Genomic DNA, 24791 nt, shown 5'->3' with positions numbered 1-24791 from the left:
GAATATTCAGGTATAGTCCTAAACTCTTTGAATCTCGACAAGAACATGAGGATCTAGGTGCCGTTGGTAATTAGGTCTTGTTTTGCCTTGCTTATTTTATGTTCCCTGGTTTCGATTTGCCCACCTGTGGTTAAGGAGCAACACTGCAGGTTGGGAAAACTCACGCAGGGAGCAGACGGTCTCCTTTTCAGTCCTGCTTTGCTGGTAACACTCCAGGTGACTCCGAGGACACCCTCTACCCTCTCTCGACTTCAGCTTGCTTCATCATCTGCAGAAGGGAGGGAGTTAGGCAAGATGGATGGGTGGGTTTTGGACCTTTTATTTTTAAGTCATTGACTCTGTGTGTGTGTGTGCATGTCAGTCTGGAAGTTCAAATTGTAAAGCTGGTGGAGTGGCAGCAAGACTGTTTGAAGACAGAGCTCACGCTTTGCAAATGCACTCGAGGTGGCCCTGCTGAACTCACAGGGCTTTTGAAGCCATTTGTGAGTAGCGGAAGTTGATGGTATCTGAAGTCCACTGGTAGCTCTGAAACACATAGCGTTTCTTTCACGTTATGTTGACTACTGCTGAATCCTTTTTGTACCGGAGAAGCTTTTAGCACTCAGAACCCAAGCTACTCTGTATGGATGTATCACCCCATAACCTTACCTGCCTTATTCCAGAGCACGGAGAATGTTCTCAACTGAGCTGTTCAGAACAACTGTTGTGGGTCACCAAATAACGTGAACTACCTGATTTTATAGAAGCAGACCCAGCTCTTTGCTCTTGCAGACAAAGAGACAAACGTTTTCACTTATTCACTCTGCCGTCACCCAAGGTCATTTGATGCCCACATGATTGACAGTTCTGCCCTCAGCCACGCTGGAGCGCTGCTCCCTCCTCCCACAGTAGGCACTTTCTGTGCTAAGAGAAAGTTCCTGGGTCATCTCTGTGTGTTCCCTGGAGGTGAGCGGTAACCTGTCTGCACACCTAGGAGAGGGTCTGAAGCTCCCTCAGTCACAGGGCAGGTATTCAGCAGGTTTAGGCTGTCGGGGGTGGGGGCTGGAGGGGAGGCCCCTAGAGTAAAGGACACCAGGGTGAGAAGAGCCAAGTACCTCCCTGTCTCTTACTGGGGTTCTGTTTTCTGTTAACCTCCTCCTCCAGCTCCCCTGTGTCTCAATGGTAAAGAATCTGCCTACAGTGCGGGAGATCCGGGTTCAACCCCTGGTCAAGAAGAGCCCCTGGAGAAGGAAGTGACAACCCACTGCAGTATTCTTGCCTGGGAAATCCCATGGACAGAGGAGCCTGGTGGGCCACAGTCCATGGGGTCTCGAAAGAGTCGGACACGACTTAGCAACTAAGCAACAACCACCACCACCCCCTCAAATTACAACCTATTTTAGCTAGCCTGTCTTTGTTAATTGGCATCTTCTTGATCAAAAGGTAAACTATATCAAATAAAAAATGAACAGAACTCATTTATGAAGTGAAAGTGAAAGTCGCTCAGTCGTGTGCAACTCTTTGTGACCCCATGGACTATGCAAGTCCATGGAATTCTTCAGGCCAGAATACTGGAGTGGGTAGCCTTTCCCTTCTCCAGGGGATCTTCCCAACCCAGGGATGGAACCCAGGTCTCCTGCATTGCAGGCGGATTCTTTACCAGCTGAACCACCAGGGAAGCCCAAGAATACTGGAGTGGGTAGCCTTTCCCTTCTCCAGGAGATCTTCTCAACTCAGAAATTAAAACGGGGTCTCCTGCATTGCAGGCAGATTCTTTACCAACTGAGCTATCAGGGAACTCATTTACAGAATTTAATAAAACACCAAAGCAGAAACCCATGAAACCACCAACCAAGTCAAGAAGTAGAGTGTGCTTGGGACCCGGGAAGCCCTCCAGGTGAACCTTTGTAACCACAACATCTTCCTGTCCCCAAAGAGAGAGTGACTATCTTTGACTGTAATCATTTTCTTACCTTTATAGTTTTCACTCCTCTGTGTGCATCCTAAATTGATAAGGTTTGATTTGGCCTGATATTAAAGTTTATGTAAATCGAATCATTCTCTAAGTATTCTTTCATGACTTGCTTTTTTTTCACTGAACAGTATGATGGGAAGATTTATCTGTGTATGTGTGAAGTTTATTCATGTTCAATGCTATAAATTCTATTCCCAGTTTAGGGTAATTAGGAATGATATTGCTATAAATGTCCAGCACTAATCAGTTGGTATGGCTCTAGGACGGGAATTGCCAGGTCAAACAGCATGAATATCTTTGGCTTTTTAAGATAGTGTTACACTGTTTTCCAATATAGTTGTGTCTATAGTGAAACCAGCACCATATAAATTTGTGGTGCTTTCTATTATTGCTAATATTTGGTATTGCCAATATTCTTAATTTTGCCAATCTAGTGAACACACAGGTTTAATTTTCATTTCTCTAGTATTGCCATTTTCATGTTTATTAGCCATCTGTACTTCTCTTTTGTGATGTGCCTTCCAAATATTTTGCTATCCATTTGATTATGTTGTCTGCTCCTTTTTTCATGGATTTTTAGAAGTTATTTTTATATTCTAACCATTAGATAGAAAATGAAGACAATGTGAAGAAGCTCTTTATAAGTATCTTTCATGGCTTTTCACTTGTTATAGGTTTTTCTTTTGGTGAATAGGAGCTCTTAATTTTAAAATAGTCAAATTTAGAAATCTTTTCCATTTTGGTTAATAATTTGTTGTAATTAATTTTTAAGAAATCTTGCTGTATTTCAAGATAATGAAAGTATTTTCCTATATTCTCTTCTTAAAGCTTTCCTTTCCAGTTATCCGCTTGGAATTGATTTTTGGAATGATGTAAGTCCAGTTTTTCCTAAGTGGATACCTAATTATATTCGCATCATTTAGTGGAAAGTCAGCCATACATGCTATGATTTACAGTTGCTACAGGGCCTGCTCTGAGTAAATGTAGGGTCTATCATGCCTTTCTGTTTGTGAACTTGCTCCACATCTAAACCATGCAATATTAGTTTCAATAGCTATAGGAGAAATTTAAAACATAGATCTTACTAAGAAATGGAACTCTACATTCACATTCTTCTCATGTATATTTTGAATATTTACAAAAATTGAGTATACAGAGGACCATAAAGCAAGTCTCAAGAAATTTCAAATGTCTAGTATTATATAGGCCAGAGGTTGGCAAACTTCTTCTGCAGAGGATCAGAGAATAGATATTTTAGTTACTGTTATGCCATGCAGTCTCAGTTCTGCAGTTATAGTGTTAGAGTAAACACAGATGATGTACAATAGAATGGATTTGATTCTGTTCCAATAATACGTTATTTACCAAAACAGATGGTAGGTCAGACTTGGGCCAGGAGCCACAGTGTGCTGACCTCTGATAGAGAACACATCCACTGCTCTCAGTGAAATTAATGTAGAAATCATTAACAGAATGCAGTTAGAGAAACAAAAAGCTCATTATGTTTGGAGACTGAGAAAATATCTTTAAGTAACTCATAGGTCAAGTAATCAAAATTATGAAAAGAATAACACAATCCACTTCCAGAGACTGAGGGGAGAAAATGATAAAGCTGCAGATAGAAATGAATAAAGTAACTTTTTATAAACAAACTATAAACAAAACTAAAAGATAGTCTGTTGAAAAACTAAGATTAGCATACCTCTGTCGGATCAGAGCTACAAATAAACAACAGATGGAATTAGAGACCATAATAACAGATGTTACTGAGATTTTTCAATAAGTGGTTGTTACATAACAACTTAGTGCCAACAATTTTGACTATTTGGATGGGATAGACCATTTTCTAAAAAGCACAATTTATCAAAGCTGACTTTTTTAGGAAATGAAGAACCTAAATAGTCCAAAAATCACAATATAAATATAATCACTAGTTTCTAAACTTCCTCAAAAAATCTCTAAGAATAGATGATTTTATCAATGATTTCTACCAAGCATCGTAGATAATAACAGAAATATTTCTAATAAGTGAACCTTGACAGTAGAGAAACCGAGAGACTAGCCCCTCTCTTCCCATGGACTCAGTGCCCTGCTACCTGTGACACTCTTGCTTGGTGTCAGCTTAGTTACCTGCTTCAGAAGCATTCCAAGATAACTCTGGCAGCTTGGTGTACTTCTGCAAAAGCAAGGTTGGATCTCCTAACAGGACATTATCTTTCTGCTCTGTTTATGGGCCTGGATGTTATTTAAAAACAGGAAACCTTATTATAGGGGACTTCTTAGAAAAATTATTTTTCATGCTAGATTTGTTTTGCTGATATTTCACTTATAATGTTATACAAGATGTTTTCAAAATGTTTAGCTCTCAATGTTAACAAACACTGGAGTTTGGTGGAAATCACCTGTAAGCACAGCTGAGGGAGAATGATTCCTCCTTGCTTAGTTCCCTGGACAATGGAGACTATATTTTCCTCAACAGAAGCCGTTTACCATCTTGTTTCAGGATCTACCATGAAAAGATGTTTTGTGTGTGCATATATATTACTGTTTCAAACTATATTTAATTGGAATTTTTAATTAGGCTTTAAGTTTTTTAATCATAGCCCCCAAGGTTGGTAAAATTGGGAAGACCTTCTTATATAACATCTATTCTCAAACTCTTATGCACTCAAACTCAGAAAGTATCGTTCACCACAGCATCTAGGCACTGCTGTGTTTTGTAATGACACCAACTGTATTTTTGGTAGTTGGGATTTTTCTTTGACCCCCTGGCCTCTCCTCACCACTCAATTCCTACTAAGACAGGAGCTGTCATGGACCACAAGATGTCACTGTAGGTTTCCAGCAACCTTTGTATAAGAGGTGGATGACCCTTGAAACAAGGATTGACTATTAGGTAACAATCCCTTCTATTTTTCCCAAGAAACTTTGATCAAGTTTACCTTCAGACCCCATCTGCCCTTATCCCCATCACTAAGCCATTAGATGTGGATAATCATGTTTAGAAAAAACACTAAAAAGTAAAATGGAGCAAGAATGGGGCTCAGCAATGACGCTTAAGACTTATATGTACACATAGCTTTGTAACGAAGCCCACAGCAAGGCAGCCACCAAGAACTGAATAATGGCCTTTTCCAGATGCGACTTTGCAAGGGTGGAAATTTGACACTAACAGGTAAGGGGGACTCTGCTGTATTTTGGTGATGACCTAAGGTGATGATAGTGTCCTGTAGCTAGTGAACCCTTGGTACCTTAGAGAAAACAGGCATTCTTTTTTTTTTTTTTCTAAGAATAGGAATTTTATATTTTTAAGACATTTAGAAAGGGGAGAGACTACAGATTTTTGCCCCAAGATAAAGGATTTAATCAATTTAGGCATGGGGGCAGCTTATGAACTGGATGGCTCCTTAGAAAATAAGAACTGCTGACCTGTAGAAGCTGATATACTGGGGAAATAGTGTTTTTGTGAGATTATGATATAGTAGTTACAACTACAAAGAGCCTGCATCTTTTAAAGATACATACCGAAATATTTGTAGGTGGAAAGACATGATGGGGTTTGCTTCAAAATAATCATAGGAATAGAGATGGGGAGGGACAGGGGTCAACTGTAGGTGAAATAAGACTAACCGTGAGTTGGTAACTGAACCTGGGTGATGGATGGCATGTGTGTTTGAAATATTTTGTGGTTATAATGAGGGAAGGTGTCAACCCCAATCCAAGCAGGAGTCTGTTCATCTTAGTCTTCTTTTCCTGATGGTGGAGGATCTCCAATGATCTAAGTCCCCCAGCTCAGGAATACACCCTCAAAAATCTTTACCTGTTGGTTACGCTTTAACCTCTGACTCATTCATTAGTTTACCTAAATACCACCATTCTGGAGCAGCGAGCTCCTGAAGTTTGTAACTGTGTAAACTTAAACAAAAAAAGGAGTTTACATTTGTCCCCTAGATATAGGTTTTAAAACTGTCAGAACATGATCCAACTTCCTAGTGTTTCAGAATATCTTGAAAAAGTTTGTTCACACTTAACTGCGGCTTATATGATTATGTAGATTTCTATCATAATCCCTCTTAGATTCCAACTTTCTATTTTGAAGTATCTAAAAGTAATAAGATTTCTCTCCTACAGAAGCCCATCCATCTCTATGATGATTTTCAGTGTCCTTCTGTGAAGATTTTTCAACTTTGTTGTTCAGTTGCTAAGTCATGTCCGACTACTTGCAGCCCCGTGGACCGCTGCACACCAGGGTTCCCTGTCCTTCACTATCTCTTGGAGTTTGCTCAAACTCATGTACACTGAGTTAGTGATGCCATCCAACCATCTCATCCTCTGCTGCCCTCTTCTCCTCTTGCCCTCAATCTTTCCCAGCATTGAGGTCTTTTCCAGTGAGTCAGTTCTTCGCATCAGGTAGCCAAAGAATCAGAACTTCAGCTTCAGCATCAGTCCTTCCAATGAATATTCAGGGTTGATTTCCTTTAGGATTGACTAGTTTGATTTTTCAACTTTAATTGTCGCTTTATCACTGAGGACTGGTAACCAGACCAAACATAGGTCCTGGTGTTTTCAGATACACTAGCATTGTTAAAACAGGAACAGAATGACTCCTGGGAAGAGACTTGACCTGGTTCACTTCCCACATCCTTCCTACAAGGTGTAAAATTTCATTTTCGTCTTCGTGGGTAGTAATCGAGTGCCATCTCCAGTCTATAGTCTATCTCAGATACTTTTTCTGAGACACATGTTCAGAGCCCAATATGATCTATGAAATATAAGTCTTCTTATTTTTCCTTAGTGTTTTATCTAATCCTGCTTTGCTTTAAAACATCTGCCTACTCAGAGCCTGAAAATATCCTGTGGTTTATCTAATCCACTTTTTTATTTACACTTGGGAAGGTGCTACATCTGAAGATTTCACAGTGCGTTCTTATTCATATGAGCATAGATACCCAGCATTTCAATGATGCTGTCCCAAACATATTCTCTTCACTGTGCATATTTTAATGAAATCATACAGCTGTGCACAATCAGTTCAATCTTTCATCTTTTATTTTCTCCAGCAAATTAACTGAAACATTTTCCTTCAATTCCATGGAGTTGCTTTAAAAAATTACTTATACTTTTGATGTATGTAAAGTTTTTGGAAGAAGTAATTGTGATCTCCTTTGTTCTCCTAATTATTTATGTGAATTATTATAGGTATTCCGCAAGCCACACACATCTCATCTAACTAAGTATTAGTTATAGTCAAATCCAGTGATTTTTTTCCCCCCCACTGCACTGGAAATTTGCTTATTCCCCAATATGGACTATAGAAAGCCCTTCTTGAGGCTTCTTGGGAATCCTATATTCAAATTACTCTTTTAAACTAGCATTTTTTTTGATTGCCCATTATAAAAGGTGCAGTGGTGGACCTGTCGAATGACAGATGTACGTACTCAGAGTTCACAGCCTCGTAGAGGAGACAGATGTAGAAATAGACCCTTATAAGACCAGAAGTCCAAAATTGTTAAGACCAAAAGCTGCCCCAATTCTTATAATAAAGGATTCTATATTTATTTTACAACAACAAAAGAAAAGTGCAAAGCTGAAATGTCAAAAGCTTAAAATGGAAGTTTGTTTTTAGAAACAAAGATCAGTATTTACTTTTACTGTTCATCTTGTTTAGATCCTTGAACTCTGTTTATGGGTACCAGCCTGTGGTGAAGAACTAGTGGTTTGTAACAACTGCCTCCTGCAACCATGCTGGACTCTAAAAGCCCCTTTCTAGACCACCCTCTAAGATTTTCTCACCATCTAGGAATGTCTCCCCCATACAAATAGACTCAACTAAGCTGATTCCAAGTTCCAGTTTTATTGGAAATGTTTGGCCTCTTGTGTAGTGATATCATATGCCCAGAGCTCATATAACCACCCTGCCCTTTTATATCAGTCCTAGACTCTGAATCAAAGAATGTTGGAGCCAGAAAGGAACCATCTCCTCCAAGCTCCTCATTTTATAGAAAAGGAAACTGAGGTATCACCATGCTATTTGCCCCAGGTCACATAGTTCCAAGGATTAGAGATTAATCCGAGATAAGGAAAAGATATTCTTGGTATTCATTCACGATAACTTTGAAGTAAATATTGGCAATGCAATGTGGCAGCAGATATTAACAGGGGAAATAATCTTACTCATGAGATGTTTTTTTTCCCTTATCCAGCTTGTTATAAGAAAGTAGTACCCCAATAATTTTTTCCCCATTATATCAACAGAAAGTAGAACCTAATAATAGTGGGTGAAAAATGGAGATAATGGAATCTGTAACCATTTTTCATCTAGACCCATCTCAGTAGGTGAATACCATGTAACAGGATCACCAGCTCAGTTAATCCCTGGCACCCTGTCATGGTTCAGCCACTGCTCTTGACTCAGTCGTGGACCATGTTCCTTGTTCTGCTTTACATGCCAACAAAAAAATACCAGACACAGGTTCGCTTTTTTCCTCTCTTCTGTCCAGCTGCTCCATCCTCTGCCTTTTAGGGTGAAAAATCTCAGCTGTACTTAAATTGACTCCTGACGTCTTTTGGTCTAGAAATGACCTCCAGAAAAAAAAAAAAAAAATCACAATAGGGAACTATGCCTATATAAATAGGAAGACTGTGATTTTGTACAGAGGCCAATTCTAAACTTAGATCCTTACAAGATGAGAACATGAGCTCGCTACCAGCTGACCCTAATGCACACACACTATTTATTCCTGAGGATGGAGGAGACAGGCTTGCCGGTCACCCGTCACGACCGAGCTTTCTGGCTGCAAGGCTGTTTACTGCTGTTATCAACCGGCGACTTTACATTGGATGGATCTATAGAGATTTCACACAGGCTTTCATGCTTGCAAGAGAGAGCACATTTCTATTCTGTTTCTGACTAGGGAAGGTGACTTTTTTGCACATTTTTGCTTTCTGTGTCACGCAGATAGTTAAATCCCTCTGGCGACAGCTGGGTCTCCACTTTAAAAATAGAAAAGCTACTGCCTTCCTGGCCCAGCCCCCACCCCTGCCAGCCCTGCTCCCCGTGTTTCTGCACAGAGTTCAACGTGGAGGCCCTCCTCCAGTGAGCACACAGGAATCTCTGTGAAAGCACGAAGGGAAGGAAAGAAAGTAGTTAGAAATCCAGCTGCTGACCTTGCTGCTGGCTGGAGCCTTGCCTCGAGACCCTGGCTGTCCAGGCAGAAACGCCAACCCCACTATGCCCTCAGACGGTGCTTCTGTTGAAGGGAACTGCATTAAGCAGACCCTCCCGAAAAGAAGGCTAGCGAGCGTAGAAGAATGTTCTTCTAAGCGAAAAGCTAGCTGGGGTATTCTGACCAGTCAAGGTTAGTAGAGCGGCCATTGCAAGTCTGTTGGTGTCCTGAAATAAACGATATTGTCTTTGCAAGTACTAACTTGAAGCTGTGGGTGCTTTCCAGAATGTGGACTCTGACCTGGAAATGTATGGCATGGCCAAGGGCTGCACTGTATCCTTCACCTTACAGCGTCTGGAAACTGCCCCTGCAGACTCATTCTTAGGACTGTGTATTAAACACCCGGGTAAACTCAGTAGTCCCTGGGTTGCTTACCTTTCCAGTTCAGCAGGTGTTTCTAAGTTGGTGTGGGAGCCAGGAAAGCTGCTATTGAGCAAGAAAAGAGTATTTCCAAGCAATTAAATATGGGAATTTCGAAACATTTAAGGTAGAAGGCAAGGAAATGAACAGAAGCACTTCCTTAAAGTGCCCTGGCATAGAGCTCTTAGTTTTAATAATAAAAATATGAAAGCCATGGAGGAGAATGAGCACAGTGCCAAAAAGGAACTGTGTAAGGGAGTTATTTTTTAAAAGAACAAGTGTACACTTTTGTAAAACATCAATATGGTCGATGATAGACTTAATGTTGGAAGTGCAGATTTAGAGATAAAAATAACCCCCTACCCCCCTACAATGTAAAAGTCACATTTACTATAGAATAGTTGGGGTCTGATGGATATTGTTTAGAAATTGTTATAAATTTGTAAAACATGCAAATCGTATTTTTAAATAGGATAAAATACTCATTTCTTTAGTAGGCCGAGAAAGCAATCTGATTTTTCCCCCGCCCCAACCACCCAGCCCAACATACATTTCTTTTTCATTACTTTTTAACAATATGGTGATCAATAAAGATTGAGAACAAATTAGCATGGATAAAAAAAAACAGGTGACTACAAAAAAGATAATTTAACAATTATTCATCCATCAATAGACATTATTGACGTGGTAGGTATTCAGGATATGCAGTGAGCAAACTGTAGCAAGTCCCACTTTCTAAAATGTTCCACTGCAGTAGCAATAAGTTCTACGAAGAGAAACAGAGCAGGAAAATGAGACAGAAAGAGTACTGTCATAGGGGTAGGAGGGTCTCATAAAAGGGGGTCAGAGAAGAGCTCCCCTATGAGGCGATTCCAGTGGACAATAAAAGCTGGCCAGAAGCCATGTGTGTCTCTCAGAAAGAAGCGTCGCAGGCAGAGGGCCCAGAAGCCCAGATGTTTAGCATGGCTGAACGAGGACCACGGGTGTAGGGGAGGGATGGAACTGGTCACACTGGTCAGAAATTCCTTGGATTTTACTCTGGGGGAGAAAGAAAGCCATTGGAATGTTTCTCACTTTACAAGGATCCTCGTGTTTTGGATAGACTGTTGGAAGCACGTGGGTGGAAACACACAGACCTGTCAGGAGGCGTTTGCATTAAGTCAGGCGGGCATAATGGTGGCTTGGACTAGGGTAGTAGCAGTGGAGGTTATGACAATAGTCAAAGCTGAATTATATTTGAATGGTTGAGGCAAAAGAACCTACCAGTGTTTGACTGTGGGGTGTGAGAAATAGAAACTCAGGAATACACGAAGGCTGTTGGTGCTGAAGCACCTGGGTGACGGTGTTGCCACTTACTGATAGGAAGGAGAGCTGGGAGGGTCACAGCCAAGGTTCAGTCTTCGTCGTGTTCAGTTGCAAGGCCTACTTAGATAGCCAAGCGGAAAAGGTGAAGCGTCAGTTGGAAATAAACATCTTGAATTTAGAGGGCAGAGCTGGTCTGAAGATACAAATTTGGGGTGATCAACATGTGGATAATATTTACATCAATGGGACTAGAAGAAGAGATCCTCCCAAGAGTGAGTGTAGATGAGGCAAGAACTGAGCTTGAGATGCGGATCCACGAAAAATAAGAGTGAGGAGAAGTAACTGGTTTAATAATAACTGCCTCCCTGCAAAAAGCAAAGGAAATAGTTAAGACATATGAAGTTTCCCTTTAAACTGCTGTGCTTAAATTTAAGGCCGTATTATTAGTGCCAGGTGACAGAAGGGATGGTAACACTGTCTTAAAGCAATGAAGAAGCAAAAAGAATAGTTGGTTTTGAGAGAAAGGTGATGACTTTCCTTTTAGAAATGTCTTGAGATGCCAACAAAATATCTACAGGAGTGTCCAGAATTAAGTTTTGTAACGTGTCACAAAAATTGACGAGCTCTCTGTGTGGATGTGACCACTGTCTCTGAATTTTGACTGTTCCCTGTCCGTTTATATCTCCTACAGATACATGTAAGAGGAATAAGATGAGCTAAAGTCTTTTTATCTTAGAAAGTGAAAGTGAAGTCACTCAGTCGTGTCCAACTCTTTGTGACCTCATGGACTGTAGCCTACCAGGCTCCTCCCTCCACGGGATTGTCCAGGCAAAAGTACTGGAGTGGATTGCCATTTCCTTTTCCAGGGATCTTCCTGACCCAGGGATCGAACCCAGGTCTCCTGCATTCCAGGCAGACACTTTAACCTCTGAGCCACCAGGGAAGCCCTTTCTTATCTTAAATAAATTAAATTACTCTATTTCCTGTATAGAAGATGTAGTGAAAAGCTCATAGGACAGACATACAGAGGTATTTGTTTAAAATGGAATTTGGATTGTGTTGTCATATTTCAAATGCATTTAGTACAAATGTGCTGAGTACATTCTCGTTCACTACAATCCTGTGATGGAAACAGAATTATCCTTCCCTTTAAAGGTGAGAAAACTGAGGCTCAAGAGTCCATCTGTGCTGGCCTCTGAGCTCAGGTCTCTGAGCTCAGGTCTCTGTGATGAAGTCCAGCAGGCTCTGTCCACAGCAGCAATGGTCACTGGTTTTTATGAAGTGTGTTAAATAGTCTTTCTCCCTTGATTTTGGATATTCACGGGAGAATTACTATCTTTACTTCGTTAAAAATTTAGTCCTATTTCTTGAGACAAACTGCAGCAATGCTTTCATTTATCTGTGTGGGTGTTGGTTTTTTTTTTTTTTTTTCCTGTTCCTGCCCATACCCTGTATTCTTGTAAGATAACGGAGGGCTTCTGGATCAGAGCAGGAAATCAATCAGAGTAAGTCCGCAGGTCCACGCAAGTCCGCACATGTACTCGAAGTTTCCAGGGTACAGCTCGCTCTGGTGGTCTCAGATCCGGACTAGCATTATGTTCAGGAAATTAACGACAAGGACATAATCTGAGTGGAAAGACAAGGACAGTCTCAGTCTTTGAAGAAACTGGTTTTGGCAACATGTTACTTCCCTAATCAACCACGTCCTCAGGGATTTGTATGGCTCTATTAATCTGCTCAACAGAAAAGTACTCAGTAAGGGTCAGTAAATCCCCGGTGATTTTTAAAGTATTTTATAAATCTGTGGATAGGGATGCATTAGATGTCGTTGAGTCTGAAACTTCGCCACATCTTTGGATCTTCTTTAAGACAAATAACATGAAATTGCATAGTTTTAAAAAGTGGCCGTGGAAGTTCCAGGTTCTCGACTTCACAGTAAATCCACATCCATCACAAGGAGAATTATTGATTTAAGACCAGCAGTCTGTAAAGTGTATTAGTAGTTTGCTCTCTGATTCATATATGAAGATGTCATTGCTTTTCACCTCTCCTTGTCATCTCCTGTTTGAGATGACCGTCCTGACATTCCTGTTTGGGACCACTTAGGAAAATCCGGTGTGACCCAAACCCAGAGAGCCCCCTGCACCGCTCCTAAATTTGCTCTCTGATGAGTCCTGCTTCCACATCTGCTGATGGGACTAGGATGGGCAGAAGGCAAAGACTTTCTGAAAAATAAAATGGTTTCATCATAACCCTGGGCAGAGATCCAAGTGTAATACTTTTATTTCATTGCAGAGCACATAATGTAAGGAGAGGAGAAAAATGAATTGGGAACAGTCAGTTTCTCAAAGAGCAGTGAGCAATAGTAAGAGGCAATTCTGAAAAGAAATCTGATTTTCTAAAAGCTGTTTTTCTTTTTGGAGGTAAAAGGTTACGTTACAAGGAGCTTAGAGCTGCATAAAATGGCTGAACAGAGCTAACACATACATGGCAAGTGACTTTTTTTTTTTTTTTTAATGCTGATCAAAAAAAAGATATGAGTCGGATTTACCTCAACAGTGGCTGGCTTGAAGTGCCGTGGGGAGATGGTGATTTAGGTATGTTATAGACCCCTACGGACCCATAAATATCTGAGAACGTGAATGTTTTTGCTCTGGTAAGGTGGTTGTTTACAGAATACGACAGGCTCTCTCCTTGTAAATTATATACCAGATGCCCTGGAACCGGTGTTATTTCTAAATATAGGCACTGGCCTCCTGTGTTGCTACAGAGAGACCAAAGCAGTGGGCATTAGATTAGCTGGTGAAAGTTACAGACTTTTTGTAAAACATTTTCCCATTGAGTAATTTATCCTAAGGAGTTCAACTGAACTTTTATTTTTTAAATCTTAGATACCCAGTGTAAAGTCTAACAAGATTGTAGAGTTTAAAAAGTTGTAAATGAAGATATTTATCTTTTGTTTGGTCTTGAGAAAGCTTATAAATCTTTCTACTGTAAAGCATATCTGTATTGAAAAGTAAGATATTTAATATTGAATATATCTGAATAGAAATTTGCAGTTGATTCTCAGATTTTGAAAGGGAGCAGCAGGGAGGGATGAAGGTTTAGCTCAAAACAGAAACTGGAGCGTGATGGATCCTCTGATTCTCACATGTTACCAGATTAATTATAGAAATTCATCTAAGGAATTATAAGGAAGCAGACCAGGTGGGGTTGCTTGGGAGTTAAGTAAGCAGAATTCAAAACAATAACTTTTTTCACTGACTCGCCAGCATGTGCTATAAATTACTCCTGTAATGGATTGCTATGACTTTATTTCTCAGCGCTTACTTAGGAAAGAAAAAGATAGCAACAGTGTTGATCATTGGCTTAAATACGTTTATGAATCATTCAATTGCTTTATATGGTTTATTTAATTAAGCTGATAGCACTGAAAATCATTTTGGTCAATAGATGCTGAGTTCCCCTAATTTTGGAGAAGAATTGTTCCTTTAAATTCATATTAAAAACCTCCTGTATTTATCAGTTCATACTTAGCTAAGAATGCTAGGTGTTATTTGTGCATTTACAGGGCAGGCCTGTACTTAGCATGCTCCTTTCTAGCCTGCTCTCAATCTTGTCTCACAGGTAGTATTTTTCCTGTTTTATGAGCAAATTGACCCGCAGAGAGATTAGGTCCTCCCTGAAGGCCACCACCCTAATGTGGGATTCAAGGCCAGGCCTGCCCAGTTCCTCAGTCTTTTTCCTCCATGACCCTTCTGGGCTCCAACCTGCATCTCATCTCTCTCTTCCTCCTGGTCTCCATTTCTCTCACCTCCTCCTCCTCTAGCCCACCCCACTGCTTTTAGGCCACAAGCAGCTGGGCTCCTGGGCAGGTGAGCAGAGCTGAGTTCATCCAGGAAAACATTAGTAACAGGGTGTGGCTCTCAGAAGACGGACCCCTGCCTTTCAGGCCAAGGGAGCCCTCGCCCATACCATGTATTCCCAGTGGGTTTCTCACTGGCCACCACCCACACTCTCCTGCAGACCGTGTGACATTTCACTCCCCTTTCATGCCGGTGGAGGGCCTATGAATAGAGATAATAGCAAATGCGCATACAAAACTCTGGCTTCAGTTTTGTTTTTTTTTTCTTCCACTGTAAAGGACTTGAGGCTTGGTAATAAAGAAAATGACAATGGGTACAGAAAGCTCTGTGACCATCATGGAGGAGAATAGGGGGCGGTGATGGGTGGTAAATTCAGTAAACACTTAACATTTCTTTATTTTGGCCCTGATGTGGCCTATTTTCTGAATGACACTTTTTCATTTTTTCTGTCTTTTGTGAACAACAGCAAGCAATGCTGAATGGTCCAGAAGACTAATGAAATCATTTTGATGGATAAATTGTATGTAAAATAGGAATATCTAGTACCCCTCAGTTGTAAGTATTATTAATTTTGCTGCCCCTTACAGTCTTAATAGTTTACTAGAAAGAAATGAGTCCAAAAATGGATCCAAAAGGCCATTTCTGTAGACTGTTCTGAGTGCCAGCATCTGGTTAATCGCCACATTAGCCAGTGACGGTGGAAGAACTGATAACAGATCAGCCTCATATAATTCAGCATACAGCGTTCAGTGATAAATTAAGGATAATGAAACTTACTAACCCTTTATAAAGGAGGGAGCATTATAAATCATTACAAATATTATAAATGAATATTTAAATTCAAACATTTATTTAAGCATTGATTACTTAAAACCTTGTTAATTTACTACCACTGTGCTCAATAAATGAACACAGTGGTTTTACACATGCAGTCTGTTTGGGAAGTTAATAATTTGCTTATTTAAACATTCACCATGAAAACTGATATATGTTCTGAAGTCCTCCAGAGTTGTGCTCTGCAGTCAAGTTGTTTAATGATAAAACAAACAATTGCATATGATTTTGAAAGCATTGAATTTTATCTTCATAGATGGAACTTGAAACATAACTGTTTCCCCAAAAGACTTACTTATGATGGTGACTTTAGCATTTTATTTTGTGAGAACATAAGGCTTCAATTTTTATAAATTATTATTTTCCTGCCAGATTTGCCCTATTAACCAATATTTATTGGGGTACACTAATTCAATTCTGCTTTTAATATGATATGGGAGTGTTGCATCCTGGAAAGAAACAATACCCCCAAACTAATAAAAGATAACTCTTTGTTCAGTTGATAATTCAAAGAATTGGATGTTGGGCTTATTAATTTTTTGGATAAGCAGGAAATAATGCTGGATGGAAAGGCAAAACAATGGCAGTGGAGTTGTAATAATTCAGTTCTGCAATTAGACTATGTGACTCTTTTTAAATGTTTTCATTTCTTCTAGAGCTTTTACTTCCTCAACTTTAAAACAGAAATAATAATGATACGTATCTCAAAGAGTTGGTGCCGAGTGCGTGCGTGCTCCTCTGTGTCTGACTCTTTGAGACCTAATGGATTGTAGCCCGCCAGGCTCCTCTGTCCATGGGATTCTCCAGGCAAAAATACTGGAGTGGGTTGCCATTTCCATAGGGTTAAAAAGAGTTGACAGCAACCACCACCATCAGGGTTGCTCTAACTCACAGATTTTTGTTTTCTTTCTTTTCTGGAAGGTTCCTGGGCAGATCGGTCACCACTACATGAAGCAGCCAGTCAAGGTCGTCTTCTAGCTCTGAGAACATTATTATCACAGGTAAAATATAACATATAATTTTATAACGTAATATATTATAATACATAAGTTTATGATATAACCTATAGTTTAAAATATGTCTCTCTTCCCTGAGCATACAGCATTCATTATCAATAGTGATCAACTCAAAACCAGCAAAAGTGCTTGATAACTTCTACTAGCTTTTTATTTTAACTCATATTTTTAGCCAAATCCATAGTTTCTCATTTATCTTTTGAAACATCTTTAAAAATATTTTGGTATAGTTTTATGCCTTAGTATTTCAAATTTCTCACACAGTATATTTGTTCACTGATAGACATATTTAAGCAGGAAGTAATTGGATATATGTATTATTCATCACACATTTTATTTTATTTATTTATTTTTTTCATCACACATTTTAAATATGCTTACATCGGTACAATGGTGTGCAGTTAATTGCAGGCTTAGTTAGGTCATACAATATCCAAAAAAGGATAATCAGACCAGATGCTGTAACACTGCTTTTTTACATTATGGTAATCTGTAGTATGTTATGGGGTTTGCCTATGAACGCCACAGAACAGTCATTTTTACACCTCTGTGATCATCAGACTCACCGGAGGAAAAAAGAAAAGCACAGATTCCTTTTGAAGTATAAGGGACTCGGGCTTGGCCAATGGGATATGAATGCACACCCAGATCTGGAAGTCCTTGTCCTGGTGCTTCTCAGAATCAGGGAGACATGAGTTTTCTCAGATGACTATGAGGGGAGAAAAGATTGTGTCACTCACTCGAAGTAACACTGCCCTGGGCTCCGGTCACCTGGACTGCTGGCTGGCACTTGAGGTGAACCACAGCATGTCATAGCTTCCTTTTACTCACCTGTGAACTGAGGTTGCAGAACAAGACACTCCTTAGGGCCTTCCAGTTCTGGGATAATCTGGTGACTATGTGGTTTGCTCATCACTTGATGAAATATACAATAAAAACTGCAAAACATCAGTAACTGCTGAAGGGCAACCCCTCTGAAAGGATCATGCAGTTCTTGGAGAGGAGGAGTCTTAGGAGATTTGTAAGCGCATGTCCACAGACAGGCCAGCTGAGAGGGTCAGAGGATGTGTCCAGAGCCCTTGTGAGACGGAACCTGGACCTTTCAGAGGCTTCTGTCATCGGTCATCCTCATGGGCAGTGGCTGGGAATCAGCTCTCCAGGTCTGGCTACAGACCAGCCAATCTGAAACCTCTGACAGGGTGATTCAAGGAATCTTAAAAAATTGCCACTCCCTAGTAGCAAAGATTTGGGGTCATATTTATTTTCTTGCCTTCATTTCAAGATTCTTCATGTCCTTCCTGGTGTTATTATAGATCATGGTAACCTATAAGATGCTATGGGGCTTTGGCCACAAAAATCTTCCTGTGATGATGGTAGTATGATTGTCCATAGAGTGAATTATCAGATATAGCAGGAAGGCAAGGAACCTTTTTTCCCTAGCAACAGTTAAATATTTTAGACTGATATCATTAGTTTATTTGGAATAAAAATATTTAGATTTTACTTAATTTTGATTGAATAATAAAATAAGACATTTTCTGTATGCTGGGCATTTTAATCATTATTGCTTTGCATGTATCATCTCATTTAATTGTACCAATAAATTTAGAGGTTAGAGTAGCAATCCAAATTTAAAAAAAATGCTGCATTATGGCGCTTCAAACTCACATCTAACTGACTCTGTATTGAGACTTGTTAACCACCAGCATTTAATCTAGTTGATGGGGCTCAGAGCGGACTGCCCCAAATATGTCAAGGTGGCTCAGAATCTGTTGGACAAACCCCTTAAGGCTGTGTGGGATGCAATATGGTGGTTACAACAGTTTGGTTCAGGGGATCTGACAGCTGCCTGGCTCTGGGGGTTTGAGCTGGTCATGCCTGCTAAACTGAAACCCGATTTTCCTGAGATGTTCTGGTCTTTGCCGTCACCTTCTAATGACCGTTTACACAGGGGATTTTCCTCTGACTTTCTGCTCACGTTTCAAAATTACTGATGTCATATTTAGGGTTATAATGTCAACGCAGTAACCATAGACCATGTCACGCCGCTGCACGAAGCCTGCCTTGGAGATCATGCGGCCTGCGCCAGGACGCTTCTGCAAGCCGGAGCCAACGTAAGTGCCCCGAAAAAGCGTTCCCCGTCCCACATGGGCTGACTGAGAGAAGCAGGCAAAGTCCTCATTTCGCTTCTCTCGCCTTTTTAGTAGTTTTCAAAAGCGGAACAAAAAGAAAGCTCTCAAATTGCCCGCTAGCACTCCAAGCACGATTTCCAATCTTTGTAAAAGATGGGTAGCACGCTGCAGGGTATGGAGTATCCCTCAGGCTATTTCCTGCTTTTGCGATTCTAAATAACAATAGATGAACATCTTTAAGCTGTAATGCGTGCTCATCTTTTGAAATTTTTTTTTTAGATAAATTCTCAGAAATAGGATTTCCAATTTCAGCTGCCAACCAGCAAAGTGGCTTCATCACTATTACATTTGTACCTTTTTTTCCCCTAACTACAAAGTACCTAATCATTTAGTTCATTTCTGTGTATTTGATTCTAGAGTATTTTCTTTCCATAATTCCACTAGTTCCATGCCCACTCCTGTCGACTGTCCTCCACATCATGTTTCTATTTATCCCTTAGCGTGTTCAAGCTCTGCTTACGGATGTGTGCGCTTAGACAGGGTTTGTCACATTTGCTGCACACACCTTCTCAGTTAATACCTGTTTCCGCGCACATACCTGCCAGGAATGGCGAGTGGTTCCGGGACTCTCATTCTCAGAGCTCTGGTTTGGTTTAGGTAAACGCGATCACCATAGACGGCGTGACCCCCTTATTCAACGCGTGCTCACAAGGCAGCACCAGCTGCACGGAACTGCTCCTGGAATACGGCGCCAAACCGCAGCTGGAGTCCTGCCTTCCTTCCCCTATGCACGAGGCAGCCAGCAAAGGTGACTGTGACTGGGTGAAGTGACAAGGAGAGAAAGCTCCTTCAGCCACAGGCATAGTCAATAAGGCTGCAGGGAGAAGCCTGGGGCGGGTGTTGGGGGCAGCTGTGTGTTGGAGGTGGGGGAACAGGTGTTCAGGAGATGCAAACTCACCTGTGCTTTGTGTTGGCAGGTCACCACGAATGCCTGGAAATCCTGATATCCTGGGGTGTAGATGTTGACCAAGACATTCCTCATCTGGGAACCCCTCTGTATGTAGCTTGCATGTCCCAGCAGTTCCATTGTGTCCGGAAGCTTCTTTACGCTGGTAATTTTCTATACCCCATCTTCCATTCTGTCTGTACACACAAGCAGTTCTTCAGCTTCGTATTAACTTCTCTAAATAAGCTTCTTTAAAAATTACACCTCATGGATAAAAATGTTCTTATCCTAAGCATCCTCACCTATAACTCTAAAATCCATAAAAGGAAGCACATTTGTGGTAACTCCACTTGACCTCAAAACTCCAAAAGTCCTACCTATAAAAGGTTATAAAATTAAAATCCTCAAGGTTGGATATAATGGTGCCCAATATCTCTATCTCTGTGAGCAAACCTATCAAAAGAAATGTTACAGATTATAACTGATTAGGTAACCTTGTCTTTCAAGACTTTGCCCCACTTTGTAATTTCCCCAAAAACACTTAATACCCTTTCACTTTCTTGAAACAAGCCGATTCCTTAAAGTTCATCTTCATCCCTAAGAAACTATTCATAATCTTCTGAGACCATGTGGTATCTTCCACTCTAGGACTGCGAGCCCTTTTAAGATATGAATTATATCTTTTTTTTCCATCAACTCTTCCCTCTAGCCCAATGCCTCTCATGTGGCAGGTGCTCAAAATATACATAAAATGAGTAAATGGATTTCTGTGGTTTTTGTTTATGACACTCATTCAGACTCTGATATATGAGAGTGAAAGCATTAGTCACTCAGTCGTGTGCGACTTTTTGTGACCCCTTGAACTGTAGCCCTCCGTGCTCCTCTGTCCATGGGATTTCCCAGGCAAGAATACTGGAGTGGGTTGCCATTCCATTCTCCAAGGGATCTTCCCGACTCAGGGATGGAACTTGGGGTCTCGCACATTGCAGGCAAGCTTGTTTACCATCTGAGCCACCAGGGAAGTCACATATATGTTTAGTAAGCTTATTATGTGTTACTCACTTCATCTTGGCTAAATTATACACTTCTTCAAGCAGTGTCTGTATCCACTCTTTCTTTCTCTTTATACCTAGTAAGAGTCTTAAACATGAGTTCTGCTAACAATGGCTGGCAGATTGTTATATTTTGGCTATGCTCACCCATAAATTTGTATAACCAGAAGAGTTTATTTTTTACAACCTGCTTTATTTTGCTTGCAATATTATTCTCTTCCCAATATTTTTATATTGGGTAAAAAAAAAATCTGAAGCAGTATTGTTAGTAATTGTGGATTGGTTGTTATTTTCAGGCTCTGATCTCCCATAAAATTGGTATAACCAATGAAATGTATGCTTTCTCTGTGGAGATTTTGTTATGGAATATAATGTTTTCAACTAAATCTTTTACATTTGGTTTAAAAATATTGAAAACAAATACATTTACTGAAACTTGAGAGTATCAGGAGGGCCATAGAGGGACTCATAAAATGTGCTGCTTCTTATAAACATCATCGGTTTTATTGATGGTGTCAGAAAGCAGAGCTGAGAAGAACTTAATGGATTTTTATTAACAGGCCTGTCTTGGTGTTGTAACTTTTTATGTATTGGAAAATGGGATCATTATTCTTTACAGTATTAACAGCACATATTCATTGCACATGCGTCAAATGACCACCATGTGCCAGGGGTTTGCACCAAGATAAAATAACTGTGTAATAGGTAATTTAACATGGAAGGATATTTTAATATAAGCATTTAAAAAACTTACTTTGAATGCAGAAATATAATGTGCTCTTCTACTGAAAAGGCTCAGTTCCTTTATATATTTATTGAATTAAACTACCTGAGTGAGAGGGGGACAAATCTGTATACATTTTACCCAAAGAACTCACATATCTACAGTCATAAGTTTTCTGAGAAACCAAAGAGCTCTATTGCCCTAAAATAAATGAAAAGAATAAGAACAATAAGCTCTTGAATAATCCTAAGAATGATCCATTGTGAGGCAAATGGATATGTCAACCTAATTGTGCACTATAAATACTAGTTAATATGATTACTTTGGGAATTGTTTAAAATTTTTTAAAAAAATAATTTATTATGAGATTTTTCAAGCATAGAGAAAAATATTAGAGGACTTAACAAAAGTGTGAACTCTCCATCCAGGTGTATTGCATTTTAAGATTTAATACATATATGTATGAAGCATATTTGTGAAATCTGCATTGTGCATATATATTGCATACAAAGAAGTAGCTTATTATAGAGAATTGAGGCCCTCTTTGTGGCTGACACACCGGCCTCCCCTTGCTGAGGTAGGTGATTCCGTCTCACAAACCATCACTCCTCATTTCCATGTAGGCGCTGATGTACAAAAAGGCAAATATTGGGATACTCCATTACACGCTGCTGCTCAACAGTCCTGTACAGAAATTGTAAACTTACTGCTAGAATTTGGAGCGGATATCAATGCCAAAAACACAGATCTTCTGCGACCTGTCGATGTAGCGACTTCTAGTAGTTTGGTGGAAAGATTATTGCTTCAACATGAAGGTAAGAAGAATCTATGAGGGCATTAAAAACATTTTGAAGGGCTTGAAATAGATGAAATTTAGAAGACTTTTTGTTGGCATGTAAAATAACAATGGCATAACATTTGAGATATTTTTTGAAGGAAGATAACTTTTTAACTTGAGCTGCATCCATAAAGAAGGTAGCATGAGGATTTTGATTTCCTTTGTTCTCATCTTACCTAAATTCTGTATTCCTTCAGTCTAAGTTAAATATATTATTTTTGACAGTAAACAATATGTTGATTCTGTTTAAATATATATTTATTAATACATATCTTGAAATATGCCCCATTTTATAAGGATATGCATCATCTATATGAGTTATAGAAACATAATCATGAATTTTTATTCTAAAACAGAAATTCTAAAGCCTGGTCTAGACACTAGATTAGAATTTGCTTTGGCTTAAATAGTTAACCTAATTTGAGGAAAAAAAGATTTTTAAATTCCCCTTTTAGTGCATAACACTTCTCGGAGCTTTTGATTTATATGTCCTTCATAAAGCAGGAGATTTATATCTCCTTCAAAAAGCAAAAAGCCTTGTTTTTGAGGCTTTATAAACAACAATAATTTCATAAGCCCGAAGATTAAAATATTTTAAAGAACATGCATGGATTATATCTCAATTATAATAAAGTCTTACAAATAAAAACAATACATATGCTTCTATAAGTTTCCCTAGGTTAATGGGTTTCCCAGGTGGGGTAGTGGTAAAGTATACGCTTACATTGCTGGGTTCGGTCCCTGGGTTGTGAAGATCCCCTGGAGGAGGAAACGGCAACCCACTCCAGTGTTCTTGCCTGGAAGTTCCATGGACAGAGGCACTTGGTGAGCTACAGTCCATGGGGTGGCAAAAAGAGTCAGACAAAACCAAGCATGCACCCACACGCAATGGTCATACTACCCTAATTTATTGCAAAGCACTGTCTTTTTTATGTGGTTTGATTTCATGTGTCTTACAACACAGAAAAATCCATTTTTATTTTAATGAACAAATACTTTCACGTTTCTTACAGCCACCCCAAGCTCTCTATGCCAGCTCTGCAGACTCTGTATCAGAAACTACATCGGTAGACCAAGATTACACCTTATCCCACAGCTCCAGCTGCCAACGTTATTGCAGAATTTCTTACAGTATCGATAAGGGAGTAAAATAATTCTAAATGTCTGAAAATCAGAAATTTCTATTTCATCTGCATAGTGTATATTTCATATTAAAACGTGCTAAAGCGATGGTAGAGATATGAGAATACCTGGGAAGAAGTGAAATAGCAATTTTAGTTAAAGTGTACTAGTGCGTAGTATGTTTCATGCATTTTTACTGTTTTTGGACTATAATATGTTTAAAGTATCTATGTGAACCCTTACTAAAAGTATTCATATATTTTTGAAGGTCTATATTCTTCAATTAATGTTTATGCTTTTAAGTTTTGGCCTCTGTAATTGATTATTTCTGTATTGTTGACATTAATACAAAATATGCGTATGGTTTAGAAAAGAGCAGCTCATATATTTTTTGAAATAAAGATGACTGTCATTCAGGAAGCCCACTATGTTAAATGTTTACTTATCGTTATAATGATCAATTCAGTAAAGAAAAGACGAATCGCCCCTTTCCTGCAAAGGTCCCAGTGGTCACTTCACTGCCTTAGGTAAACCTGTTTCAGAAACTGGCAGGACTAGGATGATCACTACAGCTCTCTCACCCTGAGAAGTCTGGAACATTACACAGGGGCTCAGTGTAATTGAAGCCCCTTTCCTACCAATGAGTGGTCTCTCAGGGTCTCTTCTGTGCTTTAATACATATCACCCCAGCCTCCTCCATTCAGAGGCTCTTGGGAGCTGGTGAGACTTGGACCAGGAAAATGAACTTCATATCTAGTTGATAAAGAGGCCCTGGGTTACACTCTAGGGATCAGGGGGGCCCAAGGCTGTAAAAGGTGGAAGATAAAAAATGCCTTAAAATGTGGGGTTTTCAAAGAAAAAGGGTATTACTTAGCAAACACAGAAACCTTGGGAAATGTCCCCCATCTGTGGACCTTCACTGTGGTGTTTCTAATTCTTGCATAAAACAAGGGTTCACCATAGACGATACTGTAAAGGGATGCTGTACATAAGAAGGTTTCCTCTGTGGGGTTTATTCTCTTCTGCTTAATGTATTTGAGTGCAATATAAAAAGTAATTAAAAAAATAAAATTAAACATTAAAAAAACTCTCTGTGCCTACTGTGTAGTTTAAACAATTTGAATTTATAAGATAATAAGATACTTATAACACTGTGTAAAGTAGAAGAAAATACTTGGATGAGTCCTATAAATTTATCAAATTTTGATACAACATGTTGATAACCAGGGGCCTATTTTCCTTTTTACTTAATTCTTGACTGACTGCCAGAGACCTGTGGGAAATAAACTATCATTGTATATATCCCCAAAGTTATTAAGACTACATTTTTAAAGAATCATTCTAGATTTTCAAAGGTCAAAATAAGGTTGTGGCGTGTTAGTTTAAAAAAATGTCTTCAATGTGGCTAGAGACTTT

The 24791-nt window shown here is 39.5% G+C and overlaps 1 protein-coding gene across 1 annotated transcript in view; it reads left to right on the top strand.

Moving 5' to 3' along the window:
• Window positions 1-24237, top strand: part of LOC120860533 (ankyrin repeat and SOCS box protein 5) — a 37944-nt gene extending 13707 nt beyond the window's left edge. The window contains exons 2-7 of the mRNA XM_040236356.1: window positions 16467-16546; window positions 18568-18675; window positions 19351-19501; window positions 19671-19805; window positions 22039-22230; window positions 23267-24237. Coding sequence (XP_040092290.1) covers window positions 16467-16546; window positions 18568-18675; window positions 19351-19501; window positions 19671-19805; window positions 22039-22230; window positions 23267-23394 — 794 coding nt within the window. The 3' untranslated portion in view covers window positions 23395-24237. The remainder of the gene's footprint in view (window positions 1-16466; window positions 16547-18567; window positions 18676-19350; window positions 19502-19670; window positions 19806-22038; window positions 22231-23266) is intronic.
• Window positions 24238-24791: the final 554 nt, after the last annotated feature.

This window comes from Oryx dammah, unplaced genomic scaffold (assembly GCF_014754425.2).
Source record: "Oryx dammah isolate SB20612 unplaced genomic scaffold, SCBI_Odam_1.1 HiC_scaffold_11081, whole genome shotgun sequence".
Classification (NCBI taxonomy): Eukaryota; Metazoa; Chordata; class Mammalia; order Artiodactyla; family Bovidae; genus Oryx; species Oryx dammah.
Note: the sequence above shows the minus strand (reverse complement) of the source record. Positions and strands in the feature narration are given on the sequence as shown.